The sequence below is a fragment of the Lepidochelys kempii genome, chromosome 2 (assembly GCF_965140265.1).
Source record: "Lepidochelys kempii isolate rLepKem1 chromosome 2, rLepKem1.hap2, whole genome shotgun sequence".
In the NCBI taxonomy this organism is placed as follows: Eukaryota; Metazoa; Chordata; order Testudines; family Cheloniidae; genus Lepidochelys; species Lepidochelys kempii.
The window spans coordinates 21663994-21681434 of NC_133257.1; the positions used below are offsets into that span (position 1 = coordinate 21663994).

Consider the following 17441-nt stretch of genomic DNA (forward strand, 5'->3'; position numbering starts at 1 on the left):
AAGTGAGCTGTAGCTCACGAAAGCTTATGCTCAAATAAATTTGTTAGTCTCTATGGTGCATCAAGGATTAACTAAAGCCTGTGAACAGGCTGATTGATCAGTGTGGTGGCCAGGCAGCAGCAAGGACTTAAAGAATGAAGTATCCGCATGTGAACACTGCAGAACTAACAGACCAATACAACACAAACAATCTTTAATAACAAAACCTCTACCAGACAGACCTTGGAAGAGACTAGCTGCAGATTTATGCAAATTCTGAGGACATCATTATCAGATCATAATGGACTATTTTTCCAAGGATACGGAAAAAATGTACTTGAGAGACATACCATGTCACAGTGTTATTGAGAACTGAAGTGCACTCTTGCTCTCTTTAGTATTCCAGAACAACTAGTGAAGGACAACAAACCACAATTCACTGCAGCAGAATTTAAGTCATTCAAGAATTATCTTGATCATATTACTATCAGCCCACATTACCCACAAGCTAATGAAGAGGCTGAGAGAGCTGTACAGCCAGCCAAGAAAATCCTACAGTAAGAAGATCTATTCCTTGCTCTTCTGAATTACAGATCAACACCAAGAAGATAATGAATATAGTCCAGCACTACTCCTGATGGGAAGACAACCCAGAATTACAGTTCAGATTTGTTCATGTCGAATCGGCTGGAGAAAAAGGATGGAGAACTCCAGCTGTAGTGAAGAAAAAGAATTCAGGACCCAGATCATATGTGATCGAGACTGACAGGGGAGAGTTCAATAGAAAAGGTCAACATCTACAGACTATTCTTCCAAAAGAATAATCACAGGCCCAGGCATGCTTGGTTTGGAATCTCATGGGCTAGTCATTTTTTTTTTTGTCTTCATGGTATACAGACATCAGCTGATACAAATCTTAGCTAATCATCACTGGAGGTTTCTAAGAACAGGTTGGACAAATACCTGTCAGGGATGGCCTAGGTTTATTTGGTCCTGCCTCAGTGCAGGAGGCTGGAATTGAAGACTTCTTGATGACCTTTCTAGCTCTACATTTCTATGATTTCTATGAAACTATAATTGGGGAGGAGAGAGAGAACACTAAACTTACATTATTCATTATTTTAGCATTCGGTACCGTTCAAAGTAATACAACAGACTTATCAGTCAAGTTGCAATAATGAGTGACAACCGGCTGCTTGACAACTAGATTTTTTTCTCCACCTCTGAAATTATGGGAATAACCTTTCCTATTTACTTTTGGGATGTGGTAAATTAGTACTTTGGCTTCATTACAAAAATTAATTAAAGCAGTCCCACAATAGCACCATTCATTGCTATACTTCTCTTTCCCTGAAGAATGTCTCCATGTCAGTTCTCTTTACTTTGGGTCCCAAATTCCACTACATGCTGGACTGCCCGTGTTATTTGCCTAACTAGAATAGATTTTTCTTTTGTCCATCTTCCATATCTCTTTGGAAAGGCTCCTGTTATTTAATTCCAAAGTGTTTCTATTGTCGCTTTTGTTGTAGAAGCTATGTACTAGCAGACTCATGGTCTGACCTTATTTACTTACAAATGCTTTCTCTTGTAGAATTTGCTGTAGAACATCTACTTGAATTGTCAGGTGTAACTTATGGATAACAATCTGTCCTATTGACATCTTAAGTGTATAGCTTTGTAGAAAAAGGTTCATGATCCATGTGTTTTAATCAGTTTAAAAAAAAGTATAACCCTGTTTAGTCCAAAATTATGCATATTAATTATTATTATTTGTATTGCATGTATAGTATAGCTGGATTTCTGCCCACAGAAATACATTCACCTATTTTTTTTCTAAACTGTTTCCATATGAATGTAATGCTCATGAAAGGTGCTGGATTTACAGGCCTGGAGAATAAAGCCCTCTCTTTAGAGGAGGAAGCATTCTATAATGCTTCACATCACCAGGTACAGTTGTGGATGAACATGTTAATTTCAGTGCATACCAATAAATATGGGTCACAAAAGAGAGTTCTAGCAACAATTAAAGCAGTTGTAAAGGAAAAATGACCTTCTAAAAATTGTTGCCTGCTGAGAAGTACAGAAGAAATTCAGTTCAAGCTGATATCATCCCAAATAATTAGTGTTTGTAGGAAATGGCATCCAGAGGTTGAAGAGGAAGAAGAGGCTGTATGAAAAGTGCTCGACTGATAGATGTATTGGAGAGGTAAAGTCATCATTTTAAAAGAAAATATCAATATTGCTTGAAAAAAGAACACACTGACTGTTTGGGAAAGTGACACTCATCACAGGCACCTCTTCTGCAGGGTGCCTAACTTCAAGCATATGTGTAGTCTGGAACTACTTAAGTGTTTAATGCAATGGTGGGCAGCCTGCCACCTGTGGGCCACATGCGGCCCATCAGGGTAATCCGATTGCAGGCTACAAGACATTTTGCTGTCGTTGACCATCCGCAGGCACAGCCCCCCGCAGCTCCCAGTGGCTGCGGTTCACCATTCCTGGCCAACGGGAGCTGAGGGCCCCAGGGATGAGCTGGCTGCTGCTTCCCGCAGCTCCCTTTTTTCTCACTTTGCAAATTTCCCATGACCAGAGTTTGGTTTTCCCCCCTTATTTTTAATAAATAACACACACAAGTCTTTTTGAACCTATTTTGTTTTCTGATAGATGAGATACAATGAATTGTTTAATGGGAAACAAATATGTCATGCTTGTACAGGTCTGGGAATATGTAACAGCTGTTTCTAGAGGCCCAACGTGCAGTCCTTACTCAGGCAAAACTCCCATTGAGAATAATGGGAGTTTTGCTTGAAAATGTGCTGCAGGCCTGGGCCCATTTTCTAAATCTGTCAGCCTAAGAAGAATCTTGGCAAGCAACAATTTAATTTCCACTGATGTAAAGTAAAAATAGCCAATAGCTGATTAGGATCACTTGATGATTACCTGTTCTGTTCATTCTCCTTGAAGCACCTGGCATTAGCCACTGTTGGAAGACAGAATACTGGGCTAGATGGACCATTGGTCTGACCCAGCATGGCCATTCTTATGTAATACAGTTCCTGATAATACAAAAAAACCCAAAGTCTGATCTTTTATTACTCACAAACAGCAATATTTTTGCTGTCTTTTTAGTAGGGAGAAGGGTTAGAAGTAGAATCCTGATTAATTTATACCATTTAGAAATGAGAGGATCAGCCTTGATGTGCTCTGGTTGAATGACATACTGTGTTTGATTTTGCTGAGACTGTACTTTACATCAATATAATATATTTAAAAGTTTATAACTAAAAGTGGGGCTGATGCAGTGCATAGGTATCTTACTGTGGAGTTGTTGCCTGTGGGTAGTCTTTAGACAGAGTTGCTGCACAGAAATAAACCCTTCTATGTAGGAACAGCAGCTCAGTTACTTTGCCCACAAGCACTAAATTCAAACTACTGCAGAGATATTTGAACTAAAATGGCACTTGGGAATAAGGGGGTGGGAGGGAAACACAAATAAAGCACAAAAAAAATTGTGGTAAACCACAAATGCACCATTTCTGGGTTGGCACTGGTGGTTTAGGAACCAGATTAAAAACACCTGTTTCAGGAAAATGTGAAATTTTCACCTCACCTGCTTCCCAGCTGCAGATATGACAATCAATAATTTATGTAACTTACAAATAACCTAAATCCTTCACTAGTGCTAAGGAGCAATTATTATTTAATATTTATATTGCAGTCCAGATCCCAGGCTTTCAAAAGTCTACTACTGATTTTTGTTCTGTTTTTCTCCCATTTCTTTTGTCCCCTTTTCAGCAATGCTGCCAGCCATCTTACATTCTCATCCAATTAGCCCTTATACCCTGATCCCACCAGCTCTGAAAAGCCAAGCAGGGTTGTACCAGGTTGGCTCTGGGATATTTCATCTCCAAGGAACAGCTTGAAGATGTAGGAAGTGATGTTGGGGATTTAGGAGGTGGCACTTTCTCCGGAGTCAGTACTGAGTCCACGTGGAGAAAAATATGGACCTTCCTTTTAACTTCATTGAAATGCAAAGGCTTATCAGACGGCTTTAGGGAGAGACAGATTGGGAAAACAACAGCTATTATGCTCTTCTCCTAAGAATACTGGGAATATAAGGAGAAATGTGTGTGCTTGTTTGTTAAGCTTACATAAGTGTTTTAGGAAAGCTTGAGGATGAAAGACTCTATAGAAAAGTAATAGAGTGTTATAATATGAATGGCATCAATTTCTTAATGAGATATCTCAATTAATCATTACACCCTTTGGCTATCATATTTAACCACATCTACTTTCTGAACCATCAGCCACCTGGAGGTGCAGGTTCCTCCTGCATTGTATCATAGATGGAGCAATTTTTTCCTGGGGAACAACATTACATGGAATTAGCAACCCTGTAATTTAAAGGTGAATAACCATTTTTTGTAACTATTGGTCAGACTATAACCCTGATCGTGAAAACACTCAAACACATGTGTAATCTAGAGTCTAGACTTCAATGGGACTACTCACATGAGTACAGTTACATACATGGTTAAATGTTTTTAGGATCAGGGTCAAAATCACTGCTGCAGTTAAACACTTTAGGGGATACTGATGAAATAATTAATATTTTTAATGGCAATAATATTTTTCACTTACAATAATTTCCATTAGTATATCTCGGTGTTTGCAATCCTGGGCAAATATCATATCCCTATTTTACAGATGGAGAATCTGAGGCACAAGGAGAAGAAGAGATTTTCCCACGGTCATGTGGCAAGTCAGAGGCAGAGCTGACAATGGAATTCAAGAGGACCAGTAGCACTGACTCAAACCAAGTATAGTGACAACAGACATTGTCCAGAGTTCTTTACATATCTCTGACAATATAATTTCATTCTTGACCAGGAGCAGCCCTGCAGTTTCAGCAGAATAGGCCTCTTATCAGTGGACTGCCAAATGTGTTGAAGCGTGCCAGAATGTGTGGTGGTATTGTGATGCTAACAAATTTTAGGGTTCTCGCCTTTTTGAGTGTTGTCTAATAGACACACTCAGCCATTATGATATTGTGATATCCTGGTGGCATGTTGCTATCCAACGTGTTTCATGGTAATGTCAGCGCTTGGTGATCCAATGCTGCAATGTAATGATGTTTCATAAGTTCTGAAACAGACTTTGGATGTAATTATGTGTTGCAATCAATGCTTGCAGAAGTGGTTTCCCATAACTAAATAAGGATGATTCCAGAAATACTGTGAGAGATGGCTACCCCTAGATTATGATGACACCACCAAACTCATTTTTAGTTATGCTTTAAACCACCATTTGGATTCAGCACTCCAAGGGAAAAGGCTAGTGCTGACAGAAATTCAGAGTATCTGTTCCACAGGAAATTTGGGCACAGCAAACCGCGGCCAGTGGGAGTCGTGATCGGCTGAACCTGCAGACGCGGCAGGTAAACAAACCGGCTCGGCCCGCCAGGGGCTTTCCCTGAACAAGCGGTGTTCCAAGTTTGGGAAACAGGGCTCTAAACTGACAGAAGAGAGCTCTCCTGTTGACTTAATTACTCCAGCTCCCGCATGTGGTGGTAGCTATGTCAGTGGGAGAAGCTCTCCTGCCAACATAGTGCTGTCCACACCGGCAGTTATGTCAGTGTAACTTATGTTGCTCAGCAGGGTGGCTTATTCTCACCCCTAAGCGACATAACTCATACCGACTTAAGCTGTAGTGTGTACGTAGCCCTACTAATAATGGTAGGGCCTAGATATTCCTGGGTGTGAGAGCTAACAGATTTCTTCACCAAATAGTCACTGAACCAACAAGAGGTGATGCCATTTTAGATTTAGTATTGGTAAGTAGCGAGCTCATAGTAGAACTGGGTGTAGAGGAGAACCTTGAGTTCGAGTGATCATGAGTTAATCCAGTTTAAATTCAATTAAAGGATAAACAAAAATAGATCTGCAACTAAGGTGCTTGATTGCAAAACAGCAAACTTTAAATAATTAAGGGAATTAATTAGGGAGGTGGACTGGACTGACAAACTCAAGAATCTGAATGTGGAGGAGGCTTGGAATTACTTTAAGTCAAAGTTGCAGAAGCAATCTGAAGGGTGCATCCCAAGCAAAGGTGAAAACTCAAAGGGAAAGGTTGCAGACCAAACTGGATGAAATGGCATCTCAAACAGGTATTAAGAGAAAGCAGAAAGCCTACAAGGAATGGAAGAAGGGATGGATCTACAAGAAAAGCTACTTCTTGAAGGTCAGAAAGTGTAGGGATAAAGTGAGAACTGCCAAAAGCCAGAGTTGGACCTTGTAAAGGAAATTAAAACCAATAGTAAAAGGTTCTTTAGCCATATTAGTAAACAGAAAACAAGGAAAAAAAGAAGTGGGTCTGCTAAGCAGTGAGGATAGGGATTAAAGATAATCTAGGTATGGCCCAACACCTAAATGAATACTTTGCCTCAGTTCTTAATAAGGGTAATAAGGAGCTTGGGGGCAGTGACAAGGTGGATAATGGGAACAAGGAAATGGAAGTAGAAATTACCACATCTGAGGTGGAAGCCAAACTTAAACACCCTAATGGGAGCAGATCAGGAGGGCTGGATAATCTCCATCCCAGAATATTAAAGGAACTGGAATGTTAAATTGTTAGTCCAATAGGAAAGATTTTTGATGAATCCATAAACTTGAGGTCATACCCTATGACTGGAGAACTGCAAATATAGTACCTGTATTTAAGAAAGAAAAAAAAAAGTGATCCAGCTAATTATAGGCCCTTTAGTTTGACCTCACTTGTGTGCAAGGTCTTAGAACAAATTTTGAAATAAAGTTATTAAAGACATAGAGGCAAATGGTATTTGGGATAAAATAAAACATGGTTTTACAAAAAGTAGATCATGCTAGACCAGCCTGATCTTTCTTTCAGAAGATAACTGATTTTCTAGACAAATGAAATGCAGTAGATCTAATCTACCCATTAAATGTTTTAGTAAAACATTCTGTATAGTTCCACATAGGAAATTATTAATTAAATTGGGCAAGATGGGGATTAATACAAGAATCTAGAGGTAGGTAGGGAACTGGTTAAAGCGGAGACTGCAACAGGTCATACTGAAAGGTGAACTGTCAGGCTGGAGGGAGGTTAGTAGTGGAGTACCTCAAGGATCCGTCTTGGGACAAATCTTATTTAACATTTTCTTTAATGATCTTGGCACAATGAGTGGGAGTATGCTAATAAAATTTGCAGATGACACAAAGTTAGGAGGTATTGCCAATATAGAGGAGGACCAGAATATCAAACCAGAAGATTTGGATGACCTTGAAAACTGGAGTTTTAGAAATGGGATGAAATTTAATAGTGCAAAGTGCAAGGTCATTCACTCAGGGACTAACAACAAGAATTTTTGCTATAAACTGGGGATTTACCAGTTGGAAGTAACAGAGGAGGAGACAGACCTGGGTGTATTTGTTGATCACAGGATACTGTGAGCTGCCAATATGATACAGCCATGTGAAAGGCTAATGGAATCCTAGTATGCATTAAGTGAGGTACTTTCAGTAGAGACAGGGAAGTATTATTACCAGTCTACAAGGCAGTGGTGAGGCCTCACTGTAGTACTGTTTTCAATTCTGGTCTTCCATGCTTAAGAAAGATGAATTCAGACTGGAAGAGGTGCAGAAAAGGGCCACTAAGATGATCAGAGGAATAGAGAACCTGCCTTATGAGAGGAGACTTAAGGAGCTTGGCTTGTTTGCCTACCCAAACGAAAGCTGAGGGGAGAATGTGATTGCTCTCTATAAATATATCAGAGGGAAAAACATCAAGGAGGGAGAGGAGTTATTAAAGTTAAGGGCCAACATTGGCACAAAAACAAATGGATATAAACTGGCCATCAATAAGTTTAGGATTGAAATTAGATGAAGGTTTCTAACCATCAGAGGAATGAAGTTCTGAAACAGCCTTCCAAGTGGAGTAATGGGGGCAAAAAAAACTACAGTAGAACCTTAGAGTTATGAACACCAGAGTTAAGAACTGACCGGTCAACCACACACCTCCTTTGGAACCAGAAGTACGCAATCAAACAGCAGGAGAGACCAAAAAAAAACAAACAAGCAGCAAATACAATACTGTGTTAAACGTAAACTACTAAAAAAATAAAGGGAAAGTTTAAATAAAAAGATTTGACAAGAGTAAGGAAACTGTTTCTGTGCTTGTTTCATTTTAATTACGTTGGCTAAAAGCAGCATTTTTCTTCTGCATAGTAAAATCAATGTTCAGTTGTAAACTTTTGAAAGACCAACCATAACATTTTGTTCACAGTTACAAACATTTCAGAGTTATGAACAACCTCCAGTCCCGAGGTGTTTGTTTCTCTGAGGTTCTACTGTAACTTGTTTCAAGACTGAGCTTGTTAACTTTATGGAGGAGATAGTACGATGAAGTTGCCTATGATGGCATATGGGCCATCTATGACTGTTATTAACAAATATCTCCAATGGCCTGAGATGGGACACTAGCTGGGAGGACTCTGAGCTACTCCAGAGAATTCTTTTCCAGGTGTCTGGCTGATGGGTGTTGCCCATATGCTCAGGGTCTAATTGATTGCCATATTTGGGGTCAGCATAGGCGCCGATTGCGTGGGTGCTCTGGGCCTGGAGCACCCATGGGAAAAAAATGGTGGGTGCTTAGCACTCACTGGCAGCCCCCCTATCAATGCCTCCCCCTTGCCCAGCACCTCCTGGCTACCTGCGGGCCCTGCCGATCAGCACCTCCCTCTTCCAGCGCCTACCGCCTGCCATGGATTAGCTGTTTCGTTGCATCAGGAGGTACTGTGGGGGAGGAGCGAGGGCACGGCGCGTTTGGGGGAGGAGGTGGACCTGGGGTGGGAAGAAGCAGGGCAGGAAAAGATGGGGAAGAGGCGGGACGGGGGCGGGGGGAGAAGCAGGGTGAGGGTGGGGAATTGGGGGAATGGGGGCAGGGCCTGGGTGGAGCCATGGGGGAGCACCCCCTGGCAGATTAGAAATTTAGTGCCTATTGGGGTCAGGAAAGAATTTTTCCCCAGGTTCAGACTGGCAGAGACCCTGAGGTTTTTTTTGCCTCCCTCTGCAGAGTGGGGCACAGGTCACTTGTTGGTCTGAACTAGAGCAGTTAATTGAACTGCGACCCTCTTCTGACAACAAAAATTACTACACAATCCCAGGAGGAGTGGGGACCGAAGCCTGAGCTTGCCTGAGCTCCACCATCCCAGGCGGGGGAGCCAAAGCCTGAGCCCCACCACCCTGGGGGGGGGAGGGGTCAAAAGTCGAAGCACAGTGGCTTCAGCCCCAGGCAGGGGGCCTCTAACCCTGCTGCCATCAAGGGCTGAAGTCCTTGGATTTCAGCTTTGGCCCCGGGCAGTGGGGCTTGGGCTTCAGCTCTGGGCAGTGAGGGTCAGGCTTCGGCTTTGGCCCCAGACCCGAGCAAATCTAATGCCAGCCCTGACGACCCCACTAAAATGGGGCAGCCACCCACTTTGGGGTCCCGACACACAGTTTGGGAACTGCTGAACTAGAGTAAATGGTGGATTCTTTGTAACTTGAAGTCTTTAAATCAAGATTTGAGAACTTCGGTAACTCAGCCAGAGATTATGGGCCTGTTGCTGGAGTGGGGGAGTGAGATTTTGTGGCCTGCGATGTGCAGGAGATCTGACTAGATGATCATGGTGGTCCCTTATGGCCTTATAATTTAGGATTCTATGAGTCTACACTACAGTGATACACCAGCTTATGTATCTAAAAAAATGACCAAAGTAATGCAATCTTCAAGGAATTGACTGAAACATCTCCTTCCACTGTCCTTTCTATTTAGAACCAGATTCACCTCTATCCTGTCCCATACACATATGGTATGATGTGGCTTTTATTATTGCAAACCTTGCACATCAGAAATACTGACTCAACAAAAGGAGGAGATACTAAATATTACCTATGGTAAAAGAATGTCCATCCCCTAGACTGAGTGACTGAAGGGAATGATAATGTGATACAAACCTTCATCTCTAAGTTGCTGATTCAAATCTATCCCCTGTGAAGGCTGTTTGGTTGGTTATGGGAAATAAGTTGGTGTTCACAGTCCAATTCATATCAGGCAGGTGCCCATATCACACACTACTGCCAGAATGGGCACTAGTCAGAATTCTCTTTAGAAGCAGCTAGGATTTAATAAGCCGTGGAGACTGAACTACTCTTTCAGACCAGGAGGTGTCCGTCCAGGGCACAGCTAAGGCTATCTGGTAGAGAGCAGTGAGAGTGTCTTCCACTAATGCAGTGGTTCCCAAACTTATGTGGTGCCTCCCATTACCTTACTGTAATCTGTCTCACTTCCCCCGCCCCCAGGACCAGGACTGTGGCTGGGAGCCGGACTGTGGTCAGGGGCCGCGGCTGGGGCCAGAGCCATGGCAGAGCTGGGGGGCAGAGTGAGGCTGGGTGGCACTCCCTCCCCACCCCCTTTGGGGGCTGGCCTGGGCCTGCCAGGCCCCCCAAACGTTCCTCCGTGCTCCCCACAGTTTGGGGACTATTGCGCTAATGGGTGTGCTGCACTGGCTTTATTGAGAGTGAGGATCACTCTGGCACTTTTCACTAGCACTAAATTAATGTAAATAAATTAACCCATCACATATATACATTAATAATACAGAGAGCAAAAGAGTGAGAGTACTTATGCAAGGTGCAGAGCATATTATTTTTCACTTATATTTTCCTGATCCTCATCTGGGAGCTTATTAAGTTGTGCAATAATTCAGTCTAATATCCCACCAGTGCAGCTCCACCAGGGATAGCAACAGTAGAAACCCAGTGCCCCAGTCTTGAAAGTACTTGAGCACAGGATTAAGTTTCCATATTGTGACTATTCCCACAAATTTCAATGTGATGCCACTATGGCCCTGCCTGATCCTGCAAATACTTACCTTTACTAAGCAAATGTGTAAGTGCTTGCAGGACTGGGGTCATAGTGCATAAAATCAAGCACAATTATAATTCTTTGCAGATTTGGGGCCTCACTGTAGAAAGCTTTTGAACTGGATGAAATTTTAATAGACCAAATGTTGGTGTTTTGAGAGAAGTATTTTTATTTGATATAAATGCTCAGACTATCAACCTTAACAATAAGGATTACTACATTTCTGGATTTATGTGTAAGGGGACTGTTGCCCGCTTACTAACATTCAGTGGGGGTGTTTTGGTTGGCTAGCTCCCAGTACTAAAGTGGGAAGAGTCTATGGGAAACTAGGACCCTGAGACTGAGACCAATGCTCCAGGTCAGCCTGAATGACAGGGCGGGCAGGCTAATCAGGGAGTCAGGAGGCCAGGGAGGTCCTGTCCCCCATGTGAGCTGGATTTGTCTGGGTCAGATAGTGTGGGGCTGAGCTAAGGAGAAAGCAGGGGCGCAAGCTGAGCTGGGGAGCAGAGCTGTGCCAGAGCCAGAGGGACCAGAAAAACAGTCCAGAGAGAGCAGACCCTGTCCTGGGAGCAGAGCTGCAGCCCCAGAGCTAGAGGCACAGCCCAGAGAGAGCAGACCTGTCCTGGGAGCAGAGCTGCAGCAACCAGAGTCAGAGGGGCCAGAAAAGTAGCCCAGGGAGCTGGAGGCAGAGCAGCAGAGACAGAGTGGTGAAGCTGGGGCTGGAGCAGTCCGGAGCTGGGTGTGGTGAGCAGCTGGGGAGAGCGAGGGGGACCCTGGGCAGCAGGCCCAGCACAGGGAGACGCCTCAGCCAAGAGGCTCTGCAGGCCAGGCTTGGATCATAACCCCGACAGGCGGGGGCAATACTGGGAAGAAGGGTCCTACCACTTAGAGCCTGAGAGCGTGTGGCCACTACCAGAGCGAGTGTCCAACCCACAGCATCCCTGCAGCACAGCCAGAGCCTGAGAAGAAGGCCTGGGACTCACAAGGAACAGACTGTGAACTGCCCTGACATTCCAGAGACACTGTTTGTGATGTTCCCTGCCACAGAGCGGGGTGATGTATTTCCTTTAACCTTTCCCATTTTTCCTTATTCTTTTTAAAATTAACTGTTGATTAAATAACTTGCATTTGCTTTAACTTGTATGTAATGGTCAGTGGGTCAGAGAAGTGCCCAGTGCAGAGAGAGTACCCCGGAGTGGGGACACCCTAGCCCCTGTCCTAGGTGACCACAGCAGAGTTGGGGGTCGAGCCCCCGAGGAATCCTGGGCCCAGCCTTGTTGGAGTTACGAGGACTCTGCCAGACAAGAGACTTGAAGGGCAGTCCTCAAGGGCAGGGAGGCCACTGGGCAAAGGAAGTGGGAACGAGGACTCAAATCCTTTCGCTAGCCCCCTTCACCGGGGTAGTGCAGAAGCCAGGAAAGTTCCCCACAATAGCGGGACTGTTCCCCCACTTACATATGGGTAGGGCCCAATGAAATTCACAGCCATGAAAAATGCATCATGGACTGTGAAATCTGATCTCCCCTGTGAAATCTGGCTAGTGTAGGGGAGGGGCAGGACTGGGACCTCTCTTACTGGGTGCGGATCTCCAGATGCTAGTCCCAGCTGAGCTGGGGAGGAAGGGGACTTCCTCTTCCCCTGCAGAGGCCACTCCTGGGGCTCGGTCAGACCCATCTCCTGGAACCTCCCCCGAACGCAGGTAGCTCCGCAGCTGCTGGCTGGGAGCCCAGCTCTGAAGGCAGCACCACTGTCAGCAGCAGCACAGAAGTAAAGGTGGCAATACTGCAACCCCCCTTAAAATAGCCTTGCAACCCTCCACGGTCCCCTTTTTTGTTGGGACCCCCATGGTTACAACACCGTGAAATTTCAGATATAAATATCTGAAACCGTGACATTTAAGATTTTTGAAAGCCTATGACTGGAAAATTGACCAAAATGGAACGTGAATTTGGTTGGGCCCCATTTATGGGATAATACGCACACGCACCACCTATTATTAAAGCTGCTCTACACTTTCAATTATAAAATGTTGTTTTCAGTTGCTTATAACTTTTAACTGTTTGGGCTGAAATTTTCTATGCCAGGCATCTGCCTCAGGCTGATTTGTCTTGGGGGAAGGAGGGTGCGAATTTCAGCCAGAATGGTTCAGCTGTTTTCAGTAACAAGGATATTATTATCAAATTGCCCATGTTAAAAAAATATTGGTAACTTTTTCTTTGAACATGTCTAGCACCTTCATGCTTTTGAAGGTGAATGGCTTTTGTGTCAGGGATGTGCCTTTTGCCAACCCTGTTAAAGTCTGCTCAACTTTGGGGAAGTTATAAGCCATTTAAAAATTGCTGTTTGCACATGCGTATTAGAAACTTGCAAAACCTTTGCAGTTAAATTTCCAGGTTAAATTGCATCTTTGGGGTGCTATAAGCTGGGACTTGGAATGGAGAGCTGAGAGGCAGTCTCTCCTGTGTTCTCAATTCCCTCCCCCAACCACCACGTGGCCCATGCAGTGTGGAGCAGATAGCTGCCTGATTCAAATGCAGAGGGGACAGGAACCACACCTGAAGTGTGAGGGATAGGGATTTGATTGGGACAAGGAGCCTGGGGGAAGGAGACTGGCACTAGAGAGGGAGGGAGAAAGGGAAGCTGGGACTGGCTAGGGAAGGAGAATGGGACTGGGACCAGGACCAGCTGGACAAGGAGGGGTGGGAGCCCAGAGGGATGAAACCAGGACTTGCTGCGGCAAGGAGACTATGACTAGGATGAGAAGCCTAAGGAATGACGACAGACTAGGTAGGTGAGGAGAATGGGACTGGGATGAGTAATCAGGGAGAGGGAAGAGACAGAAGTAGACTGGGAGAGAATGGAGGGAACAGAGTAGAAGAGGATCAAGTTAGAGAGTAATGGGCAGAAGACGCTTGTGCCTTGGAGAGTACAGTCTTCTACAGTGCCTGGGATGGAACCCAAGACTCACAAATCTCATCATGCCTTTGCTATCAGCAAATATCTATGAAACCCAAGCACAAAGCATTCCATCCCCCTCTAGTGCTAGTCCACATAGAGGATGACAGTCTACTACTGCTATCAGTTACTCCATTAGCTTACCTGGTAAAAGTCTGTGCAATAGACCTAATGATGAACCATGTGATTATCAGCATGATGCCCCATGATAGAATTTATTTTTTCAGTTTGCTTTTTTAAAAACCTAGGACATTAGACACTCTTTCTCTCTCAAAGAACATTATTAAGGTTAGAAGATCAAGCACTCTAAAGTCAGCAAATGCCAGCATTAAGGGGGCCCATGCAGCATTAATTTGGCCAGCTTGCTTGAGTGCATTATGATAACGTTTAATGAAATTATCATGTACTGCACTAATTTTTCATAGGACCCCTGCACAGACAGCCTTAATTCTTGCATTTCCTAGCATGCTTGACTTTACAACCTTAAAAATATTCTTCTAGCATGGTTTTTGGTGCGAGCACTATATTTAAAATTGCATGACAATTTGGCAACTGAAGGGGCAGATTGCGGGGAGTACAAACACCAGCCTGACAGAGGGTAGAAAAAGCTGTTGATTGCAACACCACACACCCTCGCTTTGGTTAGCTCATTAATCCCTCTGGATATAGGCCTTTTGTACCTCAGGATCTTCTCACATGCCACTTCTCATGGCTGGGGGCAGGAGGGGCAAAGCCATAGCAAGTCAGTAGCACCCCAACCCCTCCCGAGTTGGGAGCAGAACCCAGGATCCTAGTACTGCCTCTTCCTAGAAGGACCAGTCTCTCCGGAATCCTGACGCGCAGCCCCACCGTTCATTCCCACAGTGGCAGAGTCGGGACTCGAACCGGCAGCTCCTTGCCATTCCCTCGCTAGCGTCCGGCTCCCACTCCCGTGCGCGCTCCGGAGCCAGCAGCTCCCTTCTCCCCACCCGCCCCTTCTCCCTTTAGCCAATCAGCAGCGGCGGTGCGGGCACTGTGCGCTCGTGACGCGCCCCCGCTCCCGGGGAGGTGAGTTAGTAGGGCCTGGGCAGTGGCGCGCGCGCGCTCGCGAGGAGAGCTAGAGGAGCTGTGCCTGCGCCGTTCCGCGTGAGAGGCCAGTCACAGCGCAGCACAGGGGCACGAGAGGGGGGCAGCTCTGCCGGCCGGGTGGCTCGCGGGGGTGGGGTTGCCAATAAAGACCCGCTGAATCCCGTGTACTGGGGCTTTCTGGAAACATTGGATTCGTAGTTGGCTCCCCTCCCGCCGAGGCAGCCAGGCGATCGAGCGCATTAATAAATGCAGTTGGGCTTTTAAAATTGAAATATTAATTTGTTGCTCTGAATGCATTAGGCTTCTTTTTTTTTTTTTGGCAAGCCTTTGATTTGTTTTGTTAAAGGCGCTTTACTTTTTTTTTTAAGTGCAAGCTGTATCGTGGGTGTATTAAATGCGTTTCTTTGCGATCAGATTTGTTGCCTTAAATGAATAGTTATTTTCTTTTTTTTTTTTGGTAGGCAGCAGATCTGGTGCATTAAATGTATTTTTAAACAGCTGATGCTGTTTTAGATTGAAATACCAGGTTTGATCCTACTTGTGGGCATGACCCATTATGCACAAGGATGGATTTTGTTGTTGCCCTTGTGTGGGGGGATAGTAGCAGCTTCGTTTTAAATCTCAGGACATTTTGGGGGGGTTGTTGGGGACTGTATGTAGAAAATAGACACCAATAACATTGGGATTTTTTAAAAAATAGATAAGGATTTCAGTTATTTTCCCTGCTGCCTTTAGATTTGCCTTTATATATATATAGAGAGAGAGAGCTGCTCAGGTTTTGTTTAGAGGTGGGAGATTGGGGCGATTATTTTTTTTTAGGGTTGTGAAATCGCAGCAGTGTCTGTGTCCTCTTGTGTGATCGAGCTGGGAAAATGGAGGCTGTGATAGAGAAGGAATGTAGTGCGCTTGGAGGGCTGTTCCAGACCATCATAAGCGACATGAAGGTAAGTGATTGAGAGGGAAGTGGGGGACCAGGTGCCGGGAAGCCATCTACTAACCTTTGCTGGGTAAACTTTACAAGCACCACATGATTGCACCATAAATTCCAGCTGCATTGAAGGGTCATTGCATTAACTCCCTACCCCACCCAAAGCCCCTTACTTTAGTTTGTAGGTGAGACAGAGACCCCATGTTTAATCTTTGGATGCGTGGTGGCATCAGTTATAAATGCTCTTTGCAGTATGCTAGGTAATTGTTGATGGTTTTGACTCTTGAGTTACTTGCAGGACACCACGTCCTTCTCCTGCAGTGCCCGTCCCTGAACGTTTAAGTTTAGGTCTCTTTACCTTAGGGCCTACGTTTCCTATACCGTTTTTTAAAACTGGTTTAGGCTGTGCCATTCCTAACAATAAATGCAACAAGGCCAGTAGTGGTTCAGTGTAGGACACCTATTATAGTGTGTTGGAAAGCCCTAGGGTGGGGCTGAAAGGGGCAATATAGGCATCAATATACCACCATGATGAGTGCAACATAAGAATCTGGACCTGCAGATACTAAAAAGTATATTTGTTTTTCTGGGTTGAAACTGTATCTTAATCTGTGATTAATGTTTTTGTATATGGTATGTTCATATGGATGGTAGCTGCCCTTTCCTGAGTCCGTTTAAATGCAAAGTGCATCAGTTCTCATAGCTTTGCCCCCTTGCAAAATGAAATCACAATCTATGAAGATCATTCTTGTAAGGGAGCCATCAATTAAGGGGTGTTGACTGCATCCTTGACTGCAAAGGGCCTCTCTGCAGGATATGTATGTGTGTATGTGTGTGTATGTATGTATATATAGGGAGGATCTTCTAGCCTAGTCTCATTTAAAAAAAACCAAACTACAGTATCTCTGCAGTAACGGTCCCAAACCACTATAGCTTAAAATAACGTTACTACAGTGTTTGCAGCTCTTCTTGCGGAATACTGTACAATGTTCTCCTTAACAAGGGCAAGATGCCTTTCGTGGATGGGGCATAGATGAGGGGCTAGATTTGAGGGAATCCAGCTATAGTCTACATACAGCCAGTAGTGAAGTGTTACACTGTTTAGAATCATTGCTGTAGGATGCTGTAATGTATTTTTAATTTGTACAGGACTCTTCCTAGAAGGGCTGGGAATTGAGGGTGCCAGGTGGAGGTAGTTCTCAGAGGTGAGGGATTCACTGGTGGGCGTGGATGTGCTCTGGATGGAAGCTCAGTTTTACTAGCTAAAAACTAATTAGAAATTAATGTTTTTTTGTATGTACAGTGTGGGAGGGGAGGTATCTGGTCCAGGAATTATTTTTTAGGTTGGTTTCACATGCATTTTCATCAAAACAGATCTTAATTAAAAGCATGGCTTGTAAAGAGTCGGCAGGTTTGGGGGAGAGGTGTGTGTATGTGTGTATCAGGAGAATTCTGTAATTCAAGTGTAGTTTTTTCCAAATTTTGCTTTATTTTTTACTTTACACTAAGTGTAGGTTTCATTAAAAAGACATAAAAAAACCCAACCTCCGCCCTGTAATAATTTTCATTAACTATACCTCAAGAAGAACAT

The 17441-nt window shown here is 44.2% G+C and overlaps 1 protein-coding gene across 16 annotated transcripts in view; it reads left to right on the forward strand.

Annotated features, from left to right (window-relative positions):
• Positions 1 to 14934: 14934 nt before the first annotated feature.
• MTSS1 (MTSS I-BAR domain containing 1) overlaps positions 14935 to 17441 on the forward strand; it is a 175476-nt gene continuing 172969 nt past the window's right edge. For 5 of the 16 annotated variants that reach the window (XM_073330179.1, XM_073330180.1, XM_073330181.1 and 2 more), the window contains exon 1: positions 14938 to 15866. In XM_073330179.1, coding sequence (XP_073186280.1) covers positions 15795 to 15866 — 72 coding nt within the window. In that variant the 5' untranslated portion in view covers positions 14938 to 15794. Of the gene's footprint in view, positions 15867 to 17441 lie in introns of all 16 variants that reach the window. The other 11 variants (XM_073330172.1, XM_073330171.1, XM_073330177.1 and 8 more) reach the window with 4 other exon arrangements.